This window comes from Acomys russatus, chromosome 28, assembly GCF_903995435.1.
Source record: "Acomys russatus chromosome 28, mAcoRus1.1, whole genome shotgun sequence".
In the NCBI taxonomy this organism is placed as follows: Eukaryota; Metazoa; Chordata; class Mammalia; order Rodentia; family Muridae; genus Acomys; species Acomys russatus.
In genome coordinates this window covers 2,534,512-2,552,817 of record NC_067164.1, presented here as the reverse complement: position 1 = coordinate 2,552,817, position 18,306 = coordinate 2,534,512, and the positions used below count along the sequence as shown (strand labels likewise).

Genomic DNA, 18,306 nt, shown 5'->3' with positions numbered 1-18,306 from the left:
GTCTGACTACATGAGGACATGACATAAAACACACGGGAAAAGGGTTTGAGGGCAGTGGCTGCATGAAGGTGAAGGGGATAAAAGCACTGGCTACTACTATTCCAGGGGACCCAAGTTTGATTCCCAACACCCGCAAGGCAGCTCTCAACCATCTTAACTCCAGCCCCAGGGGATCTGACTCCTGGTTTCCATGGGCACCAAGGATGCTTGTGGTTGATACACAGACAGACACATGGGCAACATACCCATACTCACAAAATAAATAAATGTTAAATAGTTCTTAAAAAGAGAAACTGGGCCTATTGTGAAGTTTTGGGCCATAGGGAACATGCTCCCCAGGAGAACTGTGGGTCTTTCAGGCATTTCTGTCAGGTCAATGTGTTTGCTTCATTACATAGCTCCATTACACAAGGCTTAAGAGTCATGGCTTCGTCTAAGTTATGGATGAGAACCTCCATCTGTGAGCCAAAATTTAAAGACAGCAGGAGAGAAAGGAGAGAGGGGGGGGGGGTGGGGGGACAGGGGAGGGGAGTTGTATCCTAATATTCCTGCAAAACTTATTTTTAAAGTAGGTCTCATTTATATGCTGTCTTCAAATCATATTCAGACAACTTATCATTTTATGTTGCTCAGGGGGAATGAGTATGAATTATAAATTCTACCATAAACAAAATACAGGTAAAACAGAACTGCAAAGAAGCTGCTGTCTTTATTGTAAAGCTTCATTTGGCTAGGATAAAGAAACTCTTCTTCTCCTTTACTAACTTTCATAATTCGCTTTCTAATTAAGAGCTTGCCCCTGGGAGGAGAGTTCAGAGCGATAGAAAGTGAGAGATTCTTGCTTCCTAATAATAAAAATAAACACCTATCACTCTGAGAAAAAGATAAGTTCTTAATTAACTATTTAAAGAAAGCTCTACAAGGCCAGTAATCAATCTCTCTCTCAATTATAATTTATTCACATTACATCTCGATTGCTATCCCCTCGCTCTTATTTTCCTGTTCCCACCCTCCCTCCCTTTCTGCTCTACTCCTCTTCTCTATCTGATAGGCATCGTCCTTCTGTCTGACCACAGCCTATCAAGTCTCATCCCCTTCCTCTGTGCTCCCACAGGGCTTCTCCCCAGGCCAGTAATCTCAAGAGTGACTTTCTGATGTGGGATAGTTACTGTAATTCACTTGTCCCCAAACATATACGGGGCAGGGTGACAGAAACTTCTGATGCCATAGAAAAGGTAAAAACCAAACAAACAAACTCAACAAGCAATATTATAGTTATTATAATAAACTTGCACTCTGGCTTCAGTTTACATGAGGACAAGATCTCAGTTCATCCAAGGTTACATAAAATAAGCCAAACCTAAGGCCCAAACACAGGCAGCCGTAAAGCCTATGTGCCAACAATTCCTTTTTATTGCCACGCTGGAGATGGTGGTGGCTGTGAAAATGATAGCTAACATCGGAACACTTGGCAAAAGGCAGGACAAGGTGCTTCAGAATAATTCCACAGCCTTAGGGATGCTTTAGCGTCAGTGTCGTGACTAAAGCCCTCCAGAGGGCATATGGTGTAACAGAGCGCAGAGCAAGGCTCCAGCCTAGGCAGAGTGACTGGAAGGGGAACACAGCCACGCACTACCTTTGGGGGATTGGAAAGCACAGGTAACTTGAACACAATTTGGATCTGACAGACCCTGTAGGCTTGTTAAGGATACTCAGAAGCATATCACCAGGACATAGACGCTGCACAGAAATGCCCTTAAAATCCACTAAAACTTCCTCCACGTTATAGTGTCCACCTCTGGATTTTCCCCATAGAGACACCAAAACATGCTACTCTGAAACACAAGTCCCAAGAGTGATGTGAGGTTAAGGCAACCGAGAAGCCACGTACCTAAGCAAAGTTCTCTACCCTCTCCCATTTGTCCACAAACAGGAAGTCAAATCCACAAAGGCTCCCTTACTCTCTTTACTAGGAAGAATGAAATTGATCACTGATGACTATTAGTCAGGAGACCCACCACGCTCTTTTCTTTATTACTGGCTTCATTTCATTATCCTCTCAGTAACAGGGATTGAACCCAGGCTCTCACACATGCTGCTCAAGCATTCCATCATAGATCCACAGCCTGAGCTGCTTATCCAGTCAGCTAGTTAAAACCAACGAGGTTATAATTAGAGCTACTTAAAGGAGCATGGATGGAGTATTTTTATAGTCATGTAGACAAGTAGACAATTTGCTGATGGCCATGAATGCCATAGAAGAAATGCCTCTCCGTACCTCAGCAGCATACATATCCTTAGGAAAGGTGGGGCCTTTTGGGACCTTCTTCTCCCTCCACTGTGGATGTTGATGGGCCCTGTCATCACAGGTGATCACAGTTGCCATGAGTTCATGTGGGAGTACAATGGCCCTGCCATACTTGGCAGACACACACTGCTTTACAACAGTCCACCCTATCTCTTTCGATGTGATACAAATGTCCATTCAACAAGCCCTTTTGGACCTCTCATTTACTGTTTTTGTTGTAGATGCCATAATCCAGACTCTTCTGAGCCTCTGTGTCTTTCGTGTCACACAAGTGAGACAAGCTCAGAACGCTCACGCTTTTCTCTTGCTAGCTGTCCTTGGGGTGGGGGAGTGGGGTTCACCTAAGCATTGCGCACAGTTCTGTTCTCCCCACCGATCGACATGCTCGCTGTTCCTTGCAGGGATTCAGGACTTCAGTGGAGAAAGTACCCCAGAGGAGGAGTACCAGAGAGCTCAAGCGGAGCCTGAATAGCACACGTCTCAGCTCCTGAGGTAGCAGCACTCTATGACTCCAATAAGTCATCCTACTATGGGGACGGTGCCATCAAGTGCAACACATCGCTACAGGGAAACCCTTCATAAAAGATGCAATTACAGTAAACTCCATTGCAATGTTAAGACATTACCACAGCCACTCTTAGCAAAGCAAAACCCTCCACAGCAAAAAGATTATGACGCTCCATGTGCTCATCAGGGAGGGAGTTTTTTTTTTTTTTTAAATTAGGGTTATATGCTCCTTGAAACACGTTACTGAACATTTATAGAGCATAATATAAACAAACCTTACTTTTCTATGCATCGGGAAATAAAAAGCTTTGCATCATGTGTTGCATCATGTTTGCCTTATTGTGCCAGTCTAGAAATTAAACTTGTTCTATCTCCAAAGTAAGCCTACACTCCCTGGTGTGAGGCCAAGCTGTTACAAGGCGAAGAGAAAAGGGGGTTGAGGGGCATGGACAGAAGACAGACACAAGGCTTACATGCCCCTCCCCCTGAAAAAAAAAAAAGGCTAGCTGGATGCCATGAGTCATGGACAACGAGAGTAAGACAAATCTTAAACCATGTCAGGAAAAGCTGAACTGCCAATACCTGCTGTGCCACCCCTCACACCTCCCACACACAACACGGTTTCTCTGTGTAGCCTTGGCTGTTCTGAACTTGCTTTGTAGACCAGACTGGCCTCGACCTCACAGAGATCTGCCTGCCCCTGCATCCCTGAGCACTGGGAATACAGGCGTGCACCACCGTGCCTGGCATCACCATTTTTAAAACATCAACTGACAAATAAAGTATATTTTCTTAAGTAACTCGATAGATACACAGACTTAACTCTTTCAACTAATATTTCTTAGTTACTCTGTTATCTTGACTCATGAAAACATGTGTCTATTTCTTCACCAATTCGTACTTTATTGATTCACAGTGTGTCTGGGTGGAGTTACTTACCATTGCCGTATGGAAATGCTCGTGCAGAACGGCTATCATAACCAGAGGAATGACCACTGTGGAGAAAAGAAGTTATGATTTTATCTGATGCAAATAAATACCCAATCTTACTAGTTCAGTGCAAACAAGAAGACAGCAAGACAAAATTTAACTCTTTAAAAATTTGTTACAAGGTCTTGCTATTTTTTAGTATGATAACATGGATCTTTTCACCTTAAAAACATAAGACCTTGTAGCTACTTGCATAATTCATACAATCAATTTTAGCTTGGCTCAGCACCATACAGGGAAATATTGAGGCTAACAGAATGTTTGAGGTTTAAAACTTAATCTTAAAAAAAAAAAAAAAAAAAATTGGTCAATGGCTGTAAGTTAGTTATAAATAATCAATAATTAGTATCTTAAATAGAACATTTTGATTGAGAGTCAAGTATGTTTTAAACAATAACTTAATAAAACTAAATCCATACCTCTCACAATTGGCTTTCTGGAGCAGCACTTTGAAACTACATGGATGGCTTAATGCCACCATATAAAATGAGCTCGATTTCCCTTTCTCTTCGAGAATTTGACTATTACTTTTTAGACTATCTCCACTCAGAGTGAAGAACGGACGAGCTCCTGTTTACTAGCGGGCTCCGCCTGCTGGGCTGCGTGCTGTTCTGGTCTTCACAACTGAGCCTGAAGAGGCCGTAAGCTAGAGACACTGACTTGAAATCCTGAGGTTGATTAAACACAATACTACTACTACTACCATCAGGGGAATATTCTTCACTATAGGAAATTAAGAAAATTAAGTAGAAGACGTGAGAAGATGGCTCCAGGCCTCCCGTGTGGAGGCAGAGATGCCTCAGGGGAGAAAGAAGGGAGAAGATGACCTTTCTTTCTGATTAAGGTACAGTGGTTCTTTCCCCTTTCCAATAGATAGAAACTCATTAATAATTTCTAACAAACTTTTTATTTTTCTTTGCCCTCATCTGGTATTGGGCTATAGTTACATAAAAGTATTTAATACAGATTAAACTTATGCACGGACAGGTGCTACGACTAGCAAAGACATTAGCACAGTTCTGTTGCAGGCTCTCAGTGATCACCAGTGCAGAGTGCTGCATGGCTTACCTTTCTATTGTTGGTATAAGAGATGGAGGAGGAGCGCCTGGTGGAGGGGGGAAACCTGAAACATTCAACCAAAGATAAGGCGTTAACAGGAGACACATGTAATGTTAAGAGTGAAACACAGTTGCTGAGTATCACTAATGTTTTCAGGGGACACACACGTGTTTCTCTATGTCATAACGAACAGGAAAAAAATAAAGCTGGAACTTATAAAGTTTTTTAGAGCAAAAACATTGTTAATTAACAGTCTGGTCTAACACACAGAGCACAAACTGTCAGGACACTGGTCTTATTTTCAGCACCACACACAGCCCATTTTGCCGTCTAAGAAAGTTAGTCTCAATGCCTTACCTTTTCCACATTAAAAAAACAAAAACAAAATATGTTGCCATCAGATTATGTTTTGAAGAAACACAAATAAAATAGCATTTACCTCATTTAAAAATAGTCTGAGTTTCAGATTTATACAAATTTCTTTAAAGTATAATTTATAAAATCTAACCAGTAAATATATATGTTCATAGCAAGAACATCTGCCATGAAATGATTTTTAAATAATACAACCCAATGAACTCCTTTATAAACCAAGGCACATAATGGGGTTTTGGATTATTCTGGAGGCAAATAATTTGCACCCTTGTATTGTGAGGTCAGCACTCCCAGTCACTTGCACAGCTAAGTGAAATCCCACAGACCTCAAGCAGGTCGTCTGCTCTGTGCTTTCAGAGTTAGAGTAGAACAGCACCGCAGCCAAAGACTCCACAGATCCACAACTTCTGAGACCTATTTTTTTCCCAGCTCTTAACAACCTAACTATTAGGAAATATACTAAATTCAACAGTTTCGATATCTTGCCCCTCAGTTCATGTCCTGATGGAGACAAATCCATTATTGTACCCTCACTGTCTTCTATTTATTAGCAACTTTGCTAACTACTTAATGTCTCCTTCTCAGCATCCTCTGGGGACATGAATCCCAACTCTCTTATTTCTTCTCCAAGCTTCCTTTAAGGCAACCTTTAGCCCTGCTTCAAGCTATGTCAAGTTTACTATTCTTCTCACTCTGTCCAGCTTCAGCTTCTAGAACTCTTCTACTAACATCAACACCACGCCAGGGTTAGCAGTTTCAGCCGCACTCCTCAAGTCCACGTCCTACCTGACAGAGCTGCACAGCCACACTGCCTTTTAGACTAAGAAGACACCACAATCCCTTAGAGCTCTCCTGGTCAGCCTTTTCTCAGCCACGGGCACACACGTCAGTCACTTACTCCTAGCTAAGTCTGTGCACTAGCCTTTGTGATCTCAACTTCACTTTCGGCTCATCCAGGTCATTCTGAATTAATATCCACTCTTAGCATTGTCACTAGTCACTTCTTTCATACTCCTTGGATTTTTATGCTGAACTCAGTAAATATACTTTTTATTGGGTCCACCACTACACAACACAAGGAAGTAGCTGACAGGAATGTACAACTCATCCCTGGGCTACAGAAACACTGCTGACTATACCATCACCATGCCCAGGGATCACCACTCAAAGGACAAGCGCTTGACTAGTCACTACTCAATGCTGTGTGGTTCAGAACGTATTTCTTCATGACAATGAATTATGATAGTAGGTAAACAACCAGAAGCCATGACAAAGCCAAGATAAATTAGTTTTCTTTTCTCTTTGAGTCACTTTTACATACAATAAAAACCACTGGCTTAAAAGCTTTCAAACTGATTTTCCCTATTTATCTTCTATTGTTTTCCTCACAAACTGATAAGGTGAGAACATCTACTTCCACAGAAATGGGTAAGACAAGTTTAAGAAAGCTAAATGTCTTAATGCTGGAATGAAGCAAAGGCAGAGCTGAAAATAGGACCTGAAATCCCAGTGGCCTAGTGTACATTCTAACCGCATCGACACCGGCCGTCCTGTAACTATAAGCTGGAAATTTCATGTTCATTAACAATGATGGAGAAAACATGAAAAAAGTTTTACCTGGAGGTGGTACAGTTATTGGAATACCTAAAAAACAAGTGATGAAATTTAATATAGTAACTGGATTTCAGAACCTGTTATGTTTTTATGCCATCACCAAAACAATCTTTGAAATAAACCCCTGCCTCAGCACCTGGCTTAGCACTCGAGACAAGCGCTCTGTTTTCTTGCAGAACAACGATTCAAGCACAGCGTCCAGCGTCCCTGAAGAAAGGCCAGCCTAACAACTTCAGAACAAGACTGCCCACTAGTTGGAGTCACAAATGAAGTTGGAAGCACATCACTTAAAAAGCACACTTGTGATACACAAATATCAAAGCTCACTAAATTTGGTCATGAGAATCCAATTTTGTTAGCTTAACACTGTAATGGAAATATTACAGGAAGGGAAAGAGTGCGGCTATCATTCACTTCTGTAAATGCCAGTGGGGGCTACTTGAGTGTTACTGCTGTTGCTAGGAGTTAACAGTCAATATTTTCTTTGATTTGTGGAAGTAGAGAAGGCATAGCAAACTTATGTATGGAGACACACACACACACACACACACACACACACACACACACACACACAGATTGCCTTTTACAGATGGTAGCAAAATGAAATTTGAGTGTCTCTCAAACTTGCATTGTCCAAATGTCCCTGTTAAGTACTAAGCAACTAAAATTAAATCCTAATTTTAAATATAAGGAATACATGAAAACCAATGTATGACATGCAAACTGGAACTACTTTTAGTTGAAGAAAAATATGGAAATAACCTTTTCATTAAAGTTTTATATTATAAATAAGTTCAATTGTTCAGTTTATTAAATCCTATCTTTAAAACTGCCTCAAAAGCAGCTCAGAGGGGGAAAACAAATTCATTTTCCAGCTGCATGCAAGTGAACAGAAGTACTTTCAAATGTCTTCTTGACCAGGGAGCGCTGCTGCTAGCCGACCTCTTTTAGTGGAGTAAGAGCTTAAGACAGCGTAAAGCCTTACAACACAGACTCAAGTACCCGATCCAACCCCAGAACCCCAGGAAATAGAAGGCTATGAAAACAGCAAGTGAGAAGGTATGCAAGGCAGCCATGGTGGTCCCTACCAACAAGCTAGCCCACGGGCAATCGCACTTTCATTAACCCCAAGGCTTTATCTTGATGCTTCTCAGGAGACTGAAGGCTAAGGACCTAGCAGGGAGCACTAACCAAGAATCCTACATACAAAGCAATAGAGAAAAGGAAGGAAAACAGAGCACAGGATGTTTTTTATATATACTATTACTCAATATTCTTTACAACAGCACAAATCTCTATTGAACCTCACTATCTGAGTTTGTTTTCACATTCAGTACAGGGTTTTTGTTTTAATGTGTAAAGCCATTGCTAGATGAGGTCCCTCTCTGAGATACTTTCACTCTAGTAACTTCACCTCGATGGGTTTGTGCGTAGCAAACACTACTTTAGTTATACCTACTAAGATGAAAACTTGTGCAAAAAAAAGGTCACAAGTACTAGTCAGGGGTCTTTAAAACTTAGTCCTCAAAAGTATTTAAACTGTGAAAACAAATACAGAAGGCATATAAGCAAACCAATTCTTCTCCAAAAGCAGTTAAAATTACTGTGCTGGTTAGTTTGACACATGCTGGTGTCATTTGGGAAGAGACCCTCCATAAGAGTGGCCTATAGGGAAGCCTGTCCAGCATTTTCCTAAACAGTGATTGATGTGGGAGGACCCAGCTCACAGAGGGTGCACCCCTTGCCACGCAACCCTGAACAGGGTCCTGAGTGGTGTAAGAAAGCAGGCTGAGCAAACCAGGAGGAACACGCAGCATTCTCCACAACTTTAGCCTCAGCTCCTGCCTGGAGCTCCTGCCCTGGCTCCCTTTGGTGATGGGTGTCATGTGGACATATAAACCCTTCCTCCCAAACTGCTTTTGGTCTAGTGTTTTAGCACAGCTTTAGAAACCCCACTACAACAGCTATAATCTGCCTTTAATTTTAATCTTATTATAGTAATATCCTAGAATAGAATTTTAAAATCAACAGGAACTAAGAACAGAGTAAAAGAAAAAAACATGCTATGTCAGTTGTCTTTGCAATTGGTGCCTATACAATAGAAAGCTTGCATGCTAGAAAGGGCTCTTCCAGAGAGACATTTATTTCGTGTAAGATTTTACTTCAGTGTAAACAATTGGTCATAGAAAAGGACTAGAAAGTTAATGAGACATACAGCTAATTCCTTGATAACTTCTGGAAACATTCCCCCTCCCCACCCCGCGGCTTTTTTTTTTTTTTTTTTTGCTTTTCGAGACAGGGTTTCTCTGCGTAGCCTTGGCTGTCCTGGACTTGCTTTATAGACTAGGCTGGCAATCACAGCAATCCACCTGCCTCTGCCTCTGCCTCCCAGGTGCTGGGATTACAGGTGTGTGTCACTATGTCTGGCTTCTAAAAAACATTTTCAAACAATAATTAATGAAGTTTAATAAGCAATACAATTGAAAGCGACATTTTCACTTAAAATATGTAGAATTTAGCTTTTATTAAGAAAAACAAAATAACGTAAGGGACAAAAAATTCATTCCAAAAGTCCTTTTTTTTTCTTCCCTGGACACCTCCAATAGACTTAAACATACAAACCATGCTTCTGGTATGTACATACGTATGTATGTACGTATGTACGTATGTATGTATGTATGTACGTACGTACGTATGTATGTATATGTGTATGTATGCATGCATGTATGTATACATATTTAGATGTGTCTATAGGTATTATTTTGCTTTGAGACAAGGTCTCACTATGTAGCCCTGGTCCGCTTGAAACGATCTAGGGAAACAGGCTGGCCTTGAACTTGCCTCCCAAGTGCTGGAACTAAAAGCCTGTGTCACCACCTCTGGCTTTATATTATTTCTCTGAAAAAACAGCCATTTGCCTGGAAAGCCTTCTATAACAGTAATATATTGAAAGCTTCAGCAAAGTAATTATTCATTCATAGTCATAGACTTCCCTGCATCAGAATCAGCTGGAGTTTGTGAGCTAGAAATGAGCTGGGGCATTCTAGCAATTCTCATTCAAAATGTCTAAGGCAAAACAAAACAAAACAAAACTGCATTCCAGAGAAATCCTCAAGAGATGAAGTTGTTACCTGGGGACCATACACTGGATTATAACCCACGCTTCTAATCTTAACATTGAGCTGAAAACTAACATCAATTTCAAATTTTTATGAAACAAAGGCATTGACATAGGATAGTAAAATACAATGACAATATATACACTAACATCAGACAGCAGGGACAGGGGGTACGAGACAAAGACAGACAGACCCACAGAGAAAATGTTTCGCTTTTTCAGTATGCCATGATTATTCCTAAATGTAACAGGGGTTCAGGGAAAGGACCTAAGATTCTACCTGGAGAACTGAAGAAAGAACAGAAAGGCAGCATTCTCCCTGTTGAATATTAAAAAACAACAACAAAAGTGACCTGTACCAGGAATTCCCACAAAATACTCTGATACACTTAAAAAACAAAAAGAAACAAAAAGGAACACTTGTCTGTAAAGTAAATTGATTTTCCCCATGATTTGTAGAATCATGCTAGGCAGCTTCTGACATGGTCTCACAATTCCTTCCTCATGGTACAAATAAATGCCTCTGCACACTTCTGGCACTTGAATCATCTATGTGAGAGGGACATCATCATCCCTATAGAGACCACATGAACCCAGCAACAACAATAAGGCCATATCCATGACTAGGCTACAAAAGACAGTCATTTCTGTTTTTCTGGCACTCTTTCTATTGCCACCTCAAATGTCAGGGATGGGGGTGGGGGAGACCAGCCAGTGAGGAACTCAAGCCCACAGCCCAACAAAAAGAAAGGGGCGCTAGAGAGCACTTTAGAAACAAAGGCATTGGCCTCTTGCAGGGGTACTCTTTGGGTTCAGTTCCCAGCAACCACATGGTGACTCACAACCATCTTTCATTTCCCTTCCAGGGTATCTGATACTCTATTCTGATCTCAACAGGTACCAGGTATACATGTGGGATACATGCAGGTAAAATCCTCATACACATAAGATAAAAATAAAACTTAAAAAAAGAAAGCTATCTTAAAAAAAAAAAAAATGTGCCACTGGGCGTGGTGGCACAAACCTTTAATCCCAGCACTCAGGAGACAGAGGCAGGCGGATCGTTGTGAGTTCAAGGCCAGCCTGGTCTACAAAGCTAGTCTAAGATAGTCAAGGCTACACAGAGAAATTCTGTCTCAAACTAAAAAAGATCGATCTATCTATCTATCTATCTATCTATCTATCTATCTATCTATTATATGTATACAGTGCTCTGCCTGCATGTACACCTGCTCACCAGAAGAGGGAATAAGATCACATCATAGATGGTTGTGAGCCACCATGTGGCTGCTGGGAATTGAACTCAGGGCCTCTGGAAGAGCAGACAGTGCTCTTAACCTCTGAGCCATCTCTCCGAAAGCTGACTTTTTATCAAAGTGAGTGAGCTAAGAGACTAAGCCTTCCTCAGTTAAGTCCATAGACATGACTGTGAAGTCTGAGGGAAGGCTTCAATAGAGAACTGGCCTAAGCTACTCCTTGTTCCTAACCCAGACTCTAACAATATGCTGTTTTAAGCTACTACATCCTAGGGTAATTTGTAATATAGTGACAGAAAACATAGTATACATACCTATCTTTTCTCTTTGGGTTCAAAACAAAGGAGGAAGGCAGAGTCATGTGAATTCTGCTTCCTGTTTCTCACTAGATCCCAAATCCCATCAGCGCTATACGTAAGGCTAGGAAGGCCTGACCCACATCTCATGCTTCTACTTTAATCCAAATTCAGAAGCTTGTACAAAGACACTAAGTCAAATGTGCACATGTTTTAAGCATCATTTAACAGAAAGTCTTTACAAATCAGAAACACGAACATACATACATATATACAAAACACTGAAGAACTATGAACCAACTAAACTGCACATGGAAGAAAGTCTTTGTAAAAAATGTATTAAAGTGCTATGATCAAAAATTTAAACCAACCGAGTTACCGTAAGATTTCTTATAAAAAAGCTAATGCGTGGGAATATATATATATACACACACACACATCTATACATATACATATAATATGCACACACACACACATCTATACATATACATATAATATGCACACACACACATCTATACATATACATATAATATGCACACACACACACATCTATACATATACATATAATATGCACACACACATCTATACATATACATATAATATGCACACACACACATCTATACATATACATATAATATGCACACACACATCTATACATACACATATAATATGCACACACACACATCTATACATATACATATAATATGCACACACACACATCTATACATATACATATAATATGCACACACACACATCTATACATACACATATATGCACACACACACACCTATACATATACATATAATATGCACACACACACACATCTACACATATACATATAATATGCACACACACACATCTATACATATACATATAATATGCACACACACACATCTATACATATACATATAATATGCACACACACACACACCTATACATATACATATAATACGCACACACACACACATCTACACATATACATATAATATGCACACACACACACATCTATACATATACATATAATATGCACACACACACATCTATACATATACATATAATATGCACACACACACATCTATACATATACATATAATATGCACACACACACACATCTATACATACACATATAATATGCACACACACACACATCTATACATATACATATAATATGCACACACACACATCTATACATATACATATAATATGCACACACACACACATCTATACATATACATATAATATGCACACACACACACATCTATACATACACATATAATATGCACACACACACACACATATACATACACATAATATGCACACACACATCTATACATATACATATAATATGCACACACACATCTATACATATACATATAATATGCACACACACATCTATACATACATATAATATGCACACACACACATCTATACATATACATATATGCACACACACACACACTATAATATACATATATGCCACACACACACACCTAAATACATATAATACGCACACACACACATCTACACATATACAATAATATGCACACACACACATCTATACATACATATAATATGCACACACACACACCTATACATATACATATAATATGCACACACACACATCTATACATACATATAATATGCACCACACACATATATACATATACATATAATATACACACACACACATCTATACATATACATATAATATGCACACACACATCTATACATACATATAATATGCACACACACACATCTATACATATACATATAATATGCACACACACACATCTATACATATACATATAATATGCACACACACACATATACATATACATATAATATGCACACACACACACATCTATACATACACATATAATATGCACACACACACATCTATACATATACATATAATATGCACACACACAATCTAATACATACACATATATGCACACACACACACATCTACATACATATAATATGCACACACACACACTCTATACATATACATATAATACACACACACACATCTATACATATACATAATATGCACACACACACACATCTATACATATACATATAATATGCACACACACACATCTACACATATACATATAATATGCACACACACACTATACAATACATATAATATGCACACACACACATATCTATACATATACATATAATATTGCAACAACACAACACATCTATACTATACATATAATATGCACACGACACACACTCTATACATAACATATAATATGCACACACACACACATCTATACATACACATATAATATGCACACACACAACATCTATAACATATACAATATAATATGCACACACACCATCTATACATATACATATAATATGCACACACACACATCTATACATATACATATAATATGCACACACACACACTATCTATACATATACATCTAATATGCACCACACACACATCTATACATATAAATATAATATGCAACACACATACATAATATAATGAAACACTATAATATAATATGCACACCACACACATATCTATAACATATACATAATAATATGCCACACACACACACATCTATACATATAACATATAATCTGCACACACCACACATATCTACACATATACATATAATATGCACACACACACACATCTATACATATACATATAATATGCACACACACACATCTATACATCTACATATAATATGGCACACAACACACTATCTATACATATAACATATAATTATGCAACAACACACACATCTATACATATACATATAATAGGCACACACACACATCTATACATATACATATAATATGCACACACACACAGTCTATAGCATATACATATAATATGCACACACACATCTATAACTATACATATATAATATGCACACACACCACATCTATACATACACATATAATATGCACACACACACATCTATACATATACATATAATATGCACACACACACACCTATACATATACATATAATACGCACACACACACACATCTACACATATACATATAATATGCACACACACACACACACATCTATACATATACATATAATATGCACACACACACACACACACACATCTCACTCAAGCATCAAATTTATAAAACTTAATTCTTGCAGTAAATAAAGTTTTATCTCCAATTAAAACGTATGTGATAGCAACGTCACCATTCTATCTTTCTCTCTATTTCTCTGTCTGTCTTTCTATTTTTTTGGTTTTTTTTGAGACAGGCCTTCTCCATGTAGCCCTAGCTGTCCTGGAACTCCCTCTGTAGATCAGGCTGGCCTCAAACTCACAGAGATCTGCTTGCCTCTGCTCCTGAGAGCTGGGATTAAAGATGTGAACCACCACCACTCTGCAAATGTAAAGATTGTAGAGAAAACTGACAGTTGATTGTTATCAACTCTTACATATATTCATAAAGTTCTTAGAAGAGCAGAGTCACGACAGGCAGATAGTAAACCCACACTGAAACTGCAGAGCCAACAGTGCACCGAGGTAACAGTTCCGGCTGAGGACGGAGCTCGTTTGGCACAGTACTTGCACAAAACCTTGGATTTGGTCCCCGGAACTTCATAAACTGGGGCATAAGGCTAGATATGCCTGTAATCTCAGCCCTCTGAAGGTGGAGACAGGAGGAACAGAAGTTTAACGTCATCCTTTGCTACACAGACCTTATCTTAAAAACAAACCAGGCAGGTGTGGGGCTCACACATGTTATCTCAACACCCAGGGAGGTGGCTGGAGTGCTCGCTATGGAAGCACGCAGACCTGGTCACAGCTGTGAAGATGGGGAGCACCTGTGATCCACGTGCTGGGGGAGCAGACCGTACAGCAGATCCAGCGCTCTATGGGCCAGCCTAGCAGCACAGTCAAGCTGCAGGCTCAGTAAGAATCAGACAGACACTAGAGAAAGACACTGGAAGTGGACTACTCACTTCCACACAAGTACACACAGGCAAGTGTGCACCCACCCCCTACACAGACATTATTATGATTTTAGCATATACATTAAAGGGACATTAAAATTCATCTTAAGTTAATAGCTATGAAATTTACATATAAAGCGAAACATAACATTAAAGCAAATTAACATTTAAACGTCTACATTGTGAGCTTTCCCTAAAATTAGTTCACCACAATAAAATTTTAGATGGTGGTTTTAGAAACAAAATAGGCCAAACACAAATGGATGAAAAAGAGGACTAGTCCTCTATAAGCTACTTATAAAAAGCAAACTCAAGCCAGGCGTGGTGGCGCACACCTTTAATCCCAGCACTCGGGAGGCAGAGGCAGGCGATCGCTGTGAGTTCAAGGCCAGCCTGGTCTACAAAGTGAGTCCAGGATGGCCAAGGCTACACAGAGAATCCCTGTCTTGAAAAAACCAAAACCAAAACCAAAACCAAAACAACAAACAAACAAAAAAAAAGCAAACTCAGAGAAAGCAAGTAGAACAAGGAGAGATGACCCACACCTGGGGATGGACGTAGTTACTCTTAGAAAGGTTGAAGTGGGGATGATGAAAAGGTTTTAGGTACAGTAATGCTACAAAATAAGCAACAGTGCCACAGACGGTTAGAACAATGAATACATAGATTTGACAACAATAACTGACATACAGAATAAGCTAGCTTTTATAACATCAAATCCTACTGATTTTATGGTGTTTTATTCTAATTTTCAATTATTTCAAAACTCTTAGCTAAAGGTAAGATGATGCAATCTAAGTCCGCAGTGAACCCTGCGCTGAATGGGTTAGAGAACACCCAACTCTGCTCTTCACAGGCTCCCTGACCTCTGTGCTCCCAATTACGGATGCACTTCACACCGGGGAGAAAGAATCGTCCAAGGTGCTGTTACGCAGGTGCACAATCCTTTGACGCAGCCTTCTTGGCAGTTACAGACCCACTACAACTTGGCTAATGAAGACAACAGACCAGGAAGCTGTCTGCATTTCTGCTATTTTCAAGTGAACTGCTGAAATATCGAGGCCTCGCTAGTACCCACGTCAGGTGTCATTCTAAAACAAAGTGAATTTACAGATAGGCTGTATTCAAAACACTACCTAGAAGGGAGCGCTCAATGAATTAAGACCGGCTAGCAGGCCCACCATCACCTGGAAGAGCATGGAATCATAGCAATATGCTCCTGAAGCAACTTCACACAACAGAATTTTCTGATTCATTAGACATTGATCCACTTTTTAATTACAGAAGCCATGACTCATCACTATTTGTTTTCTAGTTACCACTAGTATGATTCTATTAAGTACTTTAGCATTTCCAGAAGTCTCGCGAATCCTTGTCTGAGGTAGCCTCCTCTGCTCTGCACTCTATGATGACAAAAATATTCTGGACCCTATATTCCTGAGGAGGCTCACACACGTTTGCAGACGGATGTCTGAGGGCAAGAGGAGACGGAGACAATATACCTCCTCTCAACTATATGACAGTATCTTGGAAAGAGAGCTGTTTCTGCCAGCTTATAGTTTTTGGAAAAAAAAATTTAGTTATTTATGTGTGTGGGTGTTTCATCTAAATATACATGTGTGCTCCACATGCATGTCCAGTGCCTGCAGAGGCCAGAAGGCACAGAAGGCACTGGAGTCACAGATGCCTGTGAGCCACCATGTGAGTGCTGGAGCACCGAATGCTCTTAGTGGCCAAGCCATTGCTCCATCCTTCAGATCATAATTTTAGTAACTATTTAAGAATACTCATATGATTAAAGTCTCACCTATAAACCTCCAAAAAGAGATGGCCACAAATTTTAATTTCCAGAGAATGTAGTTATGCTGTGATAAAAGGTGTATGTTAGGCCTGTTCCAAGCAAATCTAGAAACGTAGTCATTTTATTTCCTTAATAAAACTATTGACATCCAAATATATGGACACATCTTTAGTATACCTGTATCATCATATTTATAGAAAATTTAAAGAAAACATTAAAATATTTTTTAAGAAAGCCTCAAAAAACAGTGTTTAAGAAAAACACAGTACTTTTCAAGGGGCAATACCTAAAGAGACCCTACCCCACACAGCTTCCTTTTATGAGGTGCCTGTGGTCCTACAATGGTTTAAATTACAGTGATTACAGGACACAGTGAACTTATGGCTCTACGGCAAATGGCACCTCAACATAGATAGCTTTCAATTAGCTGGTATGTACCCACACATCCACACAGTTCAGACTATGCAAAGCTTGAGTGAATGCACCACCTGGCAATCTAAGTCACCTCTGATGGTATGGAAGCATGAACACGTGGTTAGTTCTATGAGTTAACATACTCAGGGAATGCCAAGTGTGCATAAGACTAGCACTGCGGGAGATACAGACAGATGTGCCTTATATGCCTGGCAACAACTCAAACCACAATAAAAATAAGGAATAATTCAGATAGTCTCAACTAACAAATAATTTAGTATAAATTGATAACTCCAGATAGCAAACACACCATGGTTATATACTACTTAAATATGGATAGAAAGCAGTGAGCTGAGCATTAACAGAAAAATGAATGGTACTATATTACAATGCCACAGATAAACTAAATACTATTCAAAGACTTGTTATGTTTATAAATATTTTTTTAACACTTGATTTATTTTGTGTGCAGGAGAGGGTGGTAGAGCCATGCAGAAGTCAGTCTTAAGTTCCCTCTTTTCGCATATGGATCCTGAGAACCAAATTCGGGTTACCAAACTTAGTCACAAGTGCCTCCACCTAGTGAGCTATCATTCTAGGCCAAGACTTATTA

At 39.4% G+C, this 18,306-nt stretch overlaps 1 protein-coding gene across 14 annotated transcripts in view; it reads right to left on the bottom strand.

Annotated features, from left to right (window-relative positions):
• Fip1l1 (factor interacting with PAPOLA and CPSF1) overlaps positions 1-18,306 on the bottom strand; it is a 64,600-nt gene that overhangs the window by 6,512 nt on the left and 39,782 nt on the right. For 8 of the 14 annotated variants that reach the window (XM_051170292.1, XM_051170291.1, XM_051170287.1 and 5 more), the window contains 2 exons: positions 4,874-4,928; positions 3,755-3,810 (listed from right to left, as the gene is read on the bottom strand). In XM_051170292.1, the coding sequence (XP_051026249.1) occupies positions 3,755-3,810; positions 4,874-4,928 (111 nt within the window). Of the gene's footprint in view, positions 1-3,754; positions 3,811-4,873; positions 4,929-6,856; positions 6,884-18,306 lie in introns of all 14 variants that reach the window. The other 6 variants (XM_051170289.1, XM_051170295.1, XM_051170280.1 and 3 more) reach the window with 1 other exon arrangement.